General features: G+C 37.3%; 1 protein-coding gene across 1 annotated transcript; it reads left to right on the forward strand.

Annotated features, from left to right (window-relative positions):
• Nucleotides 1-215: 215 nt before the first annotated feature.
• LOC146330318 (uncharacterized) lies at nt 216-5900 on the forward strand. Its single transcript, XM_084715839.1, has 7 exons — nt 216-375; nt 686-817; nt 2360-2458; nt 2557-3351; nt 3594-3736; nt 4870-4979; nt 5093-5900. The coding sequence occupies exons 2-7, from the start codon at nt 712-714 to the stop codon at nt 5229-5231; spliced, it is 1392 nt and encodes a 463-aa protein (XP_084571965.1). The 5' UTR covers nt 216-375; nt 686-711; the 3' UTR covers nt 5232-5900.
• Nucleotides 5901-12446: the final 6546 nt, after the last annotated feature.

Genomic DNA, 12446 nt, shown 5'->3' on the forward strand with positions numbered 1-12446 from the left:
CATTTTGTCTGTTCATAACAAAAAAAAACAATGCCACCAGTGTTAAGATTGAGCCTTAAATGGGGAAAAGCATCCTGAGTTTAATTTCAACCTAACTCTCCTAACTCTGATTTCTCTGACTAACTCACAAGCAGATAGGAAAAAGGGAGGCTCTTGCTCTGCCTGCTGACCAACCCTCAATTTCTGCTGAACTGGCCACAACACCATGCAAGGATTTAAAGTGGGTGGGACATGAATTGAAGCATAAGTGCACTGCTTTTGCAGGGTTAAGTTCCAGGAGTTCAATGGCCTAGGTTTTTCTCTCTGAGACAGCTCAAAACAAAACTCCTTCATTATTCCAAATCTTGGACTGTGTTATCATCTCCACAAGCAGAGGTAAGATTTACTTTTTTTTTAACCTCCTATATTCTTGGTGTTTCAGGTCACAGTTTGTCATCATTATCCAGTGTTACACAATGAAAACACAAACCTAGAAAGCCGACTTTTTTCGGCAATACACAAGTAGAAGTTCCAGCACCTTCACAGATGTTTCAGCAAACACAACACTATTATTCTTTGTGTCAAGATAGGAATTTAATGGAGGATGCCAAAACGAAAGGGAAACAATTAAAAAGGGACGTATTTTTTTTGTAATAGTACATTTTTGTAATGCTGTATTTTTGCTTTTTTTTTTTTTCTGGTAAAGCTACAGCTCATGAAGCCAATGCAAAGATGTCTGTCAAGTACAGTGCCTCTACAGTGACAAACATGGACACGGACAACAGTAAAATTGGCTATAAGCAATTTTTCTCGGATGGCAGCACGATCCAGTATTCAGGTAATGAAATAAGACCTTCTTTCCAGTATGTGACAATATAATTCTTATATCATGAGACAGTAAAGTTTTGTCTACTGCCAGTTCCCCTTAACTCCACAGAGATTTTTTTTCACTGATTAGGTTTCACAGCCCACAGCTGTACTGTTGCAGTTCACTGTCACCGGTAGAAAAATCACTTAATTACCTAAAAGGTGAATTTGTTGTCATTAAGACTGCAACATTTTCTTTATTTTTTGCCCGCCTGGGGGCAGCAGAACAAGCTGTGTACACACATTTAAACATTTAACAGTGAACTAAATTTTACATGGTAAACTGTTGCATCCATTTTGAGTCATGTTTCTGGCAACAATCAGCAGCAGGCAGGTAGCTTAAAGCAAAACAGCTCTGACAAACCAACTGTATGCAATATTTTTTCCCAGCACAGCAAAAACATGACTCTGCCTCTGACCTGTCTGCTCTGCTCACCTAATGCCTAAATTTAAATTTAAGTTTTTATTAGTCCGCAAAACACTGCTGGAGTTTCACAGGAAAATAGCGCTGCAGAATCATCCAAACAACAGACATGAATGGTGACCAGTTTTCAAATGTAAAAAACAACTGGAAAAACAACATAAAAACATAAAATGCCTCCAGACTGCTTGTTTGCACACCATCACACCACACACACAGAACAGACTGTGTGCATGTGCACATTAATGTGGTTCCATGCTAAGGATCTACAGTGAAGATTTAGGCTAAAACTATTAAGTAAAATTATGCCAGATGAGCTGTATGCAGGCATTTTATGTTTTTATTCTGTAGTTTTTACGTTTGAAAACTGGTCACCATACACTTCCATTGTTTGGGAGGCTCTACAGTGCCATTTTACTGAGAATCTCCAGCAGTGTTTTGTGGACTAAAAAACAAAACCTGGCCTTCAATTGGCATGAGGATGAGTAGATAATGATTGAATTTAAATTTTTGGGTGAACCATTCCTTTAAGTTCCTTTGTGTCTGTTTGATGCATAGACAGGCAACTCTTTAATAATGTGTTTGCTAAAGCAACTTTATGATGTGAACATGATGATGTTGTGTTTCCGCCCGTAGTTTGTTCTATTTTGTCTTTGTAAAAAAAAATGTTGGCAGGAAGTAATAAAACCAGTGGAAAATCATTCAGACAAAAGAAGCTAAGCCACTTGTATATCACAAAATGCCCTGAGACAAAAGAAATCAAATGTCTATGATTTTGCCATATTGTTTATATTGAGGTTTATATCCTAATATGCCAATATATGTTTTTGGTTGTACTGTATTAATGGGCAATGTAGCAAATCACTGAGCAGGACTTGGTTTGTTATAAATTCAAGAAATTATACATATATGTGATTTATGTTTGTGTTGTTGGTTAAAGACCTTCAAAAAATGAATCATGTGTATTTCTCAAATAACCGTTAATTAGTCAGCACTTTTGCTTGAAATATTATAACGCAGATGAAGCACATAACCACAAGTTCCTTAAAACACTTCAACAATTTTAAGTTTCTGTTTCTTGTTGTCATTCAGTTTTTGCATTGAGAAACAGCCCTTTCCGGGTTGCTACAGTTTGCCTCGGCCTGCTGTGTGTTCTCCTCTTGGCTGGGGTCATAGGTCAGAGTGTCCACTGTGAGTCCACCTGTTTGTTTTCTTTGTAAAATATGCACGTTTGAGAAAGTCATCTTGGTAAAAATCACTAATTTGCTGTTATGTCTCATCTCTGGCAGACCAAAATGTAGAGCAAGACCATCAGAACAGCCTAAAGGCCATGCGTAAAGAGAAAGAAAATCTACAGGACGACCTGAAGACAGTGCAGAAAGACAAGAGGGATCTTGAGTTGACACGTAGTCGCTTACAGAGAGATTATGACTCGTTATCTAAGAGGAGGGATCAGATACAGACCAATAACAAAGCACTGGCTGAGGAAAGAAACAAACTTAAAGTTAGCCAAGATGAGTTACAGGCCAATAACGTTGCTTTAACCAAAACAACAGAACAGCTGAGAGCCAGTCAAGCCCAAATGCAGACTAATATCTATGCCTTGTCAACGGCCAAAGACCTTTTACAAAAACAATATGATTCAGTGCTCAAACGCAAAAATGAGTTACAGGGCAGTTATGACTCAGTGACCAAAGACAGGGACAACTTACAGAACAAATACAATAATGTAACCAGAACAAAAGAGCAGATGCAGACGAAATACAACAACCTGATTAAGCAAGTAGAGCATCTGCAGGACAGATACAACTTCTCCACCAGTGAGAAAGACAAGCTAGCAAGCAGTCACCAAAACCTGACGATAGCAAAAGATGTTCTGCAGGAGAATTATAACATACTTGCAAAAGCAACAGATGAGTTGCGGACGTCTTGTGCATCCTTGACACAGGAAAAAAATGACCTTGAAACCAGATTCAAAAATGTAACCATGGAGAGAGACCTGTTGAAGCTGGAAAATGTCAATCTGACTGCTGAGAGGGACCAGCTGCAGCAGGAAGTAGAGAGGCTGAATGCAACGATTAACGGTAAGCATTATGAGACCGACAAAACGCACACATGAAACATGTTTTGTGTCAAAAAATGACAAATGGCATGTGGCCTTGTTGTCAAAATTATGCTGGAAAAAGCTGAAAGTGTTGCCCTCTGATGATTTTTTTTTCTGCAGAAGATCACCAAATGTCCCTTTAAAATGTTTTCCAACCAAATCCTTGTTAACATTTTTGTCTGGATCTTCGGTTACTGATCAATAAATATATTGGATTTTCAGATAAGAAATGCCCCACTGGCTGGAGGAAATTTCAGAACAGCTGCTATTACACCTCCTCTGGCAAGAAAACCTGGAGGCAGAGCAGAGAATACTGTCAAAGCAAGAGGGCAGACTTGGCAGTCATAAAAACCCAAGAGGAAATGGTTTGTTTATGTGTTGTCTATATCTTCATGGCTGTACGTGCAGGTGTCACCCTATTCATTTTCATAAAAGTGCAACGAATCACCATTCTAGTTTGTTAATGCTACACTAATCAATATTTTCATACAATTATCACCCAACTCTGCAGTTACCCTTAGTTCACAAAGCCTTTTAGCATCATTCTGCTGATTGTTTTTGTTTTAAAACAGCTATCTTTACTGTTTTGATTCAATTTTCCTTAACCAAAAGTACGTTTTGGTAGGACACTGTTTCTGAAGCTACATTGAAGATGTGGTTAACAAAGTATAGGAAAATTTAACCCAGTCTCATTCCGAATGAAGCACAAGGCACTCTTAAACTTCTGTATCTGATGTGGCCACAAAGCCGTTTTTTAACACATGGTTAATGTTGTAAAATACTCGCAGCTTCAATAGGTTTAGGCACAATAACTGCTTGAGTAGTATATGTCATGTGACACCACCAACACACCAACACAAGTCAGGTGACACAAGTAACACTCTGCACGTTACAAACTTTTAATAATGTTTTGGTTCTCACATGGGATGTAAACTCTGGTCCTATGTTTGTTAGAACGTTGACAGCCCTGGGTGTCTCATACAGCTAACCAAAATATAACTTTGGAACCTTGATTGTTTTCAAGGTTCATTTATTTCTCATTACAAGACAGGGTTGCACAAAAAAATCCAAGTTGTAGTCCCCTACTATATAAATAAAAGGATTCCCTGTATTTCACATTCTTAACATAAAATTATACAAGCATGCTCATACTGCCAGGCATATTTGTCCTGTGTAGAAACACAATAATGACTTTACATTGCTAATCTCTCTAACACAATCTGCTACTCTGGTTTTAACACTCCACGCTGAAGAGCAACAGCAAACTCAAATGGTCAGAATTCAAACTCAAAATTCCATTTTTGGGTTTAAAAATCAATCACAAATCAAAAATGGGTGGGGGCGGGGCTACTGTTGGCATTCTTGTGTAGCTTTTTGATCCACTGTTCTCCAACAATAACTGAATGCACTACATACTCATAACATAAAACACAACTTAATGTAAGTTTATGTGTTAAAAACCTCTGCAATAACTTTTTGTATGTCTTGTGTCTCATAGACCTTTGTCAACAGTTTGTATGGAGCTGACAAAGAAGTCTGGATCGGTCTGTCTGATGACAGAGCGGAAGGGGAATGGATGTGGGTAGATGGGACACCAATGACCACAGCGTAAGAAAACTAAACTATACTCATATTTTGACTTGTTGTTCATCCAGAGACATGTTCACCCAAGGATAGAGCTTTGTTAATTATAATTATGGACGTCTCTCCTTGTCCTGCAGGTTCTGGGGTAAAGACCAGCCCAACAGCTTTGAGGGGAGGAACCAGGACTGTGTGGAGTTCTGGCACCATGCTACAGGGTCTGGTGACTGGAATGATGAGAACTGTAATGTAGAACAATACTGGATCTGTGAGATGTAGTTGCTGTACAGAGAGACAAGGAGCTTCGGCTAGCCTCTATGGCCAGTGTTTTAGTAATAAGGAACCAGTTTGGTTCAAAGGGCGCTGAGCTTTCCATAGATGTCTGTACATATTGAAAAAAGCAATTATTTCAGTGTTATGACTCATTTATAAAGAGTGATTACTGATTTTCAGTTTACCCGTTAAAAACACTTCCAGACCATGTCAAACTAATTTGCTTCTGTGATTAATGAACTGATCCTTTCCCATGAGATGTACTTCAATCACAATCAGTTCCTGTTGAACTAAAATGTGTCCTTGTCCCTCGTCTGCCTGCTCACAATTGCTTTGAAAACCAACGGCTACCAACAGCTAAAAGAAAAGCAAGCATAGTTACTTCGTATCATTAGTAACACTTGTGTTTACCCTACCATTTTATATTAATATGGCTGCCTTGAAAAATATCTGTTCAATTTGTATGAACAACCATTCATTATGTGCTTCTACAATTTAAATAATAATAATAATAATAATAATAATAATAATAATAATAATAATAATAAAGGAGGAAAAAAAGCTTCTTACTCTAATAACATTTTTGATTTTTTTTATATTCTTCTTCTCACAATTTCTGTACCAATTAATGTCAACACATAAAATAAGTGATTTTTAATAAAAGAATTCACCTTGTGCTTCTTGTGGAATGAATCACACTCACACCTACATACATACATACATACATTCACTACATGCATCACTCTGCTTCACAGTGTTCTAATGACTGTTGGGCTACATTTATGTTACTATGACGAACAGATGGAGACCATAAAGACATGAGGCATCTTATACATGATCGGGGCTGTAAACATATAAATATATAAACTCTAAGATCATGACCATGAACTGTTTTTCTGGATTCCAATAAACACACAGGCAGAAACACTACAGCTCCTCCAGATGTCATGTGACTGATCTGTTAAAGACGATCAGACTTCTGATATGTGGAGATGTGTGTCTGTGCCTCGGCCAAACGTGCTGCGTGCAGACAGACCAATTACACCACAGACTTTGTGCTTCGACCAGGTTTTAGCCGGTCTAAGGTGCAAGTGGTTTTTACTCCAATGCACACAAATGAGCACAAAATAGCAAACACACCTGGCCATGGCTTCATTTTAGTTCAGTTTTAGACCTCCTGCCCATGGCCGCACAGACCAGGTGCAAGCTCATTTGCTATTTTGCAGACACGCCAAAAATGGCAACTGCACCAGTGTAAGATAGCAAATCCACCTCCGCTACAAGCACAATGGGTTTACGCTGGGTGTAAGATAGGGCACTACGTTTCTGAAGAGGTCCGAGCTGAATACAGCCTTGAGGCAGTATCAGTGATCCATTGGGACAACTAAGCTGGAGAGATCTACTGTGGTAACATGCTGACCTAATTACACAAAGTAGCTAGCAATCTAATGTTAGTGTGCAGGAAAATGTTTGTGTTGCTTGGCAACAGTCCAGTCGAGTGGCAGAACTATATGTGCTGGCGGAGCCAAATAAATCATAATCAGTTGTCAGTTATTACTGCTGACTGATAAATTGCTCTTTTAGATCTGTTGTGTCAAAGGAATATCACATGAGAGGTCAATGCTCCTGCACTGACTATCTTCAAAGTTGTGATCGTCTTCAGCAGTCAGCCTATGGTCCATATACACTCAATAATTTAGAGTCTAGCCTAACATTGTTGTTTCACATAATTTCAAACTACAGCAAATAAATAAAAAGGGTCTGTTGAGAAGAAATTATTCATTTCTGTCTTCGGGAAAATGGGAGAAACAGTAAAATTCCTCTGAATGACTGTACTGGCCAATTTTAAATCACACACATTGTTAATTCTATGTGATCTCCTTTTGATTGCTAATGTTATAACTGAATATTTTTTCGCTTCCATTCACTGAGCCACCCCTGAAACAGTTCGGAGTCCCTCTGGGAAGACCTGCCTCCCACTTTGAAAACCTCTGATGTAGATACTAGGATGGTTGTTGCCCTTTTTCTGTCAGTAGTGCCCTGTTTTGGTTCCATGTTAACATCATCTGCCAAACACTGTTCGTGTACGATATTGTAGGAACATTTCACTACATTCATCAGTAATGACTAATAGAATAGATATACACAGACAAGAATATTTTAGATATGCAAGCTTTAACCAATTTGTCCCACGAAAAGACTCAGTATCATGTTAACACTAAACTAATAAAAGGACTTAGAGAGTGTGCAGTTTGCTTTTGTTTGGTACATGTGTTGTGCTTGTTCTGTTGTTTTTGACTGATGCACCTGACCTTGTATGACTGGGATGTGCCTCACAGTACTTCAGCTGAAGTTCTTTTCTATTAGATGCCTAATAGCTTACGTTAACTTTGTTTACCCCTTCTTCACACAGACCTCAGTCTGCCTTTACTCTGGTAATTTGACAAAATACCTAATGATTCTTGTCTTCATAATTCTGTTCAGAAGTGGATATACTTTACTTCTAATATCTAAAGAAGCAACTTAATACCATCTATTTTTGGCAATAAACCTGGTGGCTGCATTTACATGATGATATCTAATCATTTTTTATCTGGTTCCAATGTGAGGCCAATCTGTTATTGTAAACTGCTGGATAATTAATTATTAATTATTAATTATAATTAATTTGTATGTATGTCTATCCTTTAGTTCATGCAGTGTAGCGGGTTTATGGTAATACGCCTTTTCACAAGAATTCATTCTAGGTTGACCAATTTCCAACAAAGTCAAAGAGTATATTCAAATTTTATATCTTTTTTAAAAATCTAATATTAGAAAATAAACATTTCTACTCTGCCCCTCAGCTCTGGTTGGTTCAGTAACAGTTTATTCTGCCTAAATTTGCATAGCTTGTGACTTTGTGATGACTCACAATTTTCCCCATTGGGTGCAGAGTAGCAAAGATGGTTACAGGTTAACCTGCACTTGACCCATGCGTGTGCAGTTTGACTGACCTCAATCAATTACACTTTTGTTAACTTAACATTTCCACTGCATTACAGCCCTTATTCTCCTAACTGTTACTCTCAACACGATCGGCATGGCGTTGGCATCAGTGCCTTCCTGTCTACTTCCACATCACTATCCATGACAATGATGCATATTGCACCAACGATGCAGCTTGACAGTGCAGTCACTCAACTTAACAACTCCAACCTTACACAATAAAACAGTATGTATAATGTTGTCTGAATCTCCTCCACCATTCGGCCTGGCAGTCACATAGCCAGAAATCCTACTCATTCCTCTCCTCGACGCCTTTGCATTTGCACAAGAGTGCGTTCTCATTTTTCTTGCAGTACTGTAGGTGTTCCTTCCATTATCTTCCTCCCCAACTCATTTTAGAAAGACTTAATCAAATGTGCACAGTAGAAAACCCCGACTTAATTTAAAATCAACATTCGCCCACACAAACCAAATGTTTTTCTTAAAAAAAAAAAAAAATCATTATCTATGAGCTGCAATATAATAAATGAGATTATCAAGACATTCAACTGATGCAGCCCTTTTCAAAATTATATGCACAACAAAGAAACTTTATACAATAACATATTTCAGTATTTGACAGAACACACATATTTACTTCTGATACAGTCAACCACAGTTTACCAAACTGAGTAGAATGCCTGCAGATTGTTGTGAAGGGCACCACCTGCTGTTAATTGTTAACCAAAAAAACAGGACTGTTTGAGGAACAAATGAGCCACAGTGAGTTTACACACAGTTCAGTTTTATTTTGGCATTGGCTTGGGACAAAACATTTTCAAGAGAGATCCAATGTGTTTTGGAGGAAGAGAAGGGCTAATTATGGGAAGTTATGGGAAATGTAGGGTCCAATTTTTTTTTTTTTTACCTTGACCAATATTAGAGACTAACAGTCAGGATATGTCACCCTCCTTGAGCAATGTTTCTCTGAAAACACTGTTTAATTCATTGGTTTGTGTCCATAGATGCATTCTTTCTACATCTTATAAATTTATTGAGATATAATTATACTCAGATGCATTGAACAGCGCAGTAGCAATAATAACAACCTTTATGCAAATTATTTTGTTACCTCAGGTCAATTAAATTTTATAGTCACTTAAAATGAATGATTTTATCTTATAATCTGAAATGAATGTATTTGTCAGTCAAATTCCTTGTTAGCTATAATTCCTTCCCTCTTTCTTACATCCTACATGTGTCTTTGGCTCACTGTCTGCTGATCCTTGTCTGCTCATGATTCTTTTTCTGCCAATTATTCTGGGGCTCGGGGGCAAACCGCAGGTACTACTGTTAGACAGCGAATTATTCTTTTTTTTAACCTGCATGTCAATTTAATGACACAAACCAGAAGGTACAGCTCAACAAGGGAAAATCTAGAAATAGCCTCCAAAAAAAAAAGCCTTCAAAAAAGCATAACTATGGCTAATCATGGGTTCAGAGAAATATTGCTCTTTATAAAGAGGCAGGCGAACCTGATGCTTCTTACATATTTTACAATCCATTGCACGATTTGTCAGTTACAATTTTTACAGTGTAGATTTGTTATTGGAAATGGAAATAGACTTGACTTGTTCTGAGTATCTGAGTAACTTAAACAGGCATTAACAGGCTTAAAATTATATAGTCACATTTTAAACATATGTGCACACATACACTTAAAAAACATGTAGGGCCAAATTAAATATGAGTTCTGAATTTGTCACACCACAGAAACATGTGTCAGTAACCACCCAGCCAAATCTGAATGATAAAAAAATGCTATGAATATAAAATTAGGCTTCAAAATCGTCAAATAATGAACCATCATCTCTTCTCTGAAACGGTATCTGGTATCTCAAGTGTTAAACACCACTACAACCTGGAAGATGACGCTCCATCTAGCAGCTTTACTGGACTTGTGCAGACATATTTGAGTCATAAGAGCCAGAGAACGGTGATATACCCAAGAATCAGTTCGTTCCTCTTTTTCTGCAACAGGATGGTAATTTCTTCCTTCTGTGTTCGGTTGTTTGAACTCAAGTGAGCAGTAACTGCTGGACTGATCTGGACTGAAAGTGTTGCTGTATGTATATTTATAACTGTCACTCATGAGTCAGTTCACTTGTGACGAGTAAATGAAATGAACCAACTTACTTAAGAACTGGTCTACTCCTTACATGTGCTACTAATGCTAAATACTAAATGCTAATGCGTAGTTTTATATGTGCAACAAAAGACTGATAAAAGTAGAGGTACTGATTAAACTTGTTTACTAGACTAAGAGAGAAACATTTCAGACTCTGAAATATACTAAAAGTATATAGTAAAAAATTGCTCTCTAAAGGGTGTTTCCACCAGCTGTTTCTGTGCAAAGCTCACCGTTTCTCCACGCTTGAGTCTCCTTCTCCGTCTGTTTTGTCTTGTTATGTGTTTGTGTCTTGTTAAATCTTTTGGGTTGCTTTCATCTTGTTTTGTCTCATTTTCGTCTTTTTACATTATTTACATAATTTTTGTCTTGTTGCATCTTGTTATGTCTTTTACTTTGTTTTCATTTTGTTCTTTTTAACATTGTTTTCATCTTATTACTTAATTTTTGTCTTATTACATCGTCTTGTTCTGTCTTTGACTTTTTCATTTTGTTTAGTATTTTACATTGTTTTCGTCTTGTTACATATGTTATTTTCATCTTTTGAAATCATTTTTGTCTTGTTGCATATTGCTATGGCTTTACTTTGTTTTCATTTTGTTCAGTCTTTTACATTGTTTTCACAACATCTTTTATGCTGTTTTTGTCTTGTTACATTTTTTTTTATCTTACTATATCTTTTACATTGTTTTTGTTTTGTTTCTATATCCATGTGTCCTGTCTTTATGACCCAACAGCAGACACATATTATGACCAAAATTACAGAACTTGGTTACAATTGCTACAAGGGGGTCCTGCAGTCTGTTAAGGTTGGTCATCAACTTTCAGTGAAACAAGTGACCTCAGGTCTTCATTAATCACAGGCATCAGACTACAGGTCTGAGTGTCTTGTATAGTAAACCCCAACCCAAAGAGTTGGCCGCTTGTTTCAGTTTATGTACATAACTAAACAAAAACTTCTTTTTTTTTTCTCAAAAAGTTGGACGTATGGATATTTGGACAGAAACAGACACTGATGTCAACCACAGGTGGGTGTGGAAGATGTAATCTTCAGCCCACATGCACACACACCCCCACTTATATCTATGCGTATATTCATCTGTCTGTGTGTCTGTCTATCTGTATTTGTCCTACCCCACCCACTCAAACAGGTAGGTGGTGGTGAGTTCTCAGTTTGGCCGTACTGCTGTGTGGGAGCAGTTCCATGTACACTGACTCCTCTCCTCAGAGAGGTCAAATCAAAAAGTCTCTGCCTCACACACTCCTAATATACTTCAAAACACAACCTTTGATTGGTCAGCTGATGTTTTCCCAATTAAACATATGTATGTGTGTAGTCGAGAATCAGAAACAAAATATTGTTTGGATAATTGAGATCCCATATGATCCCATTTATTCTGTATCTATAATAACAATAATGCGTTAATCTAACTATATTTGCATGCCTCTGTGCATTTTTAGGGTATCACTGAGCGAGAAGAGAAGACACCAGTGAGCAGTGGTGGACAAAGTACTCAACCCCATTACTTGAGTCAAAGTACAGATACTCCTAGTCAAATATTACTCAGCTACAAGTAGAAGTTGTTCAGTCAAAATTGTACTCAAGTTAAACTACTAGAATACTTGCTTTTAAAAATACTTAAGTATTCAAAAGTGCAAACTCCAAAGTACATTTTCTGATATCAATACATTCTGTATTGTTTTCACGATACATTTACAGAAGCTTGTAACTCTGAAACCATCTAATGATGCACTGATCTGCTTGTAGATCCACTCTGCTACACAAAGCCTGTAGAAGCACCTATAAAAACTTCAGCATAGAAATGCAATCAAAAATAAAAGGGACAGCTATTGTCATTTTCCGACGTAACTGTATTACAGTCACTGCATAAAATTAGATTGAAGCTGACTGTAAGGAGTTTTCCAAGTCTCTTAAATAACTGAGATTTCCTTCTGGCTTCAGGGAAGTATATATATGTGATATTTTTCATCCCAATAAAAACAATCCAACATTAAAAGCCTACCTGGAATTATTTCTCTTTTTCACATCATAATAACATCTACAG

Source organism: Lutjanus erythropterus, chromosome 3, assembly GCF_056507025.1.
Source record: "Lutjanus erythropterus isolate fLutEry1 chromosome 3, fLutEry1.hap2, whole genome shotgun sequence".
In the NCBI taxonomy this organism is placed as follows: Eukaryota; Metazoa; Chordata; class Actinopteri; order Lutjaniformes; family Lutjanidae; genus Lutjanus; species Lutjanus erythropterus.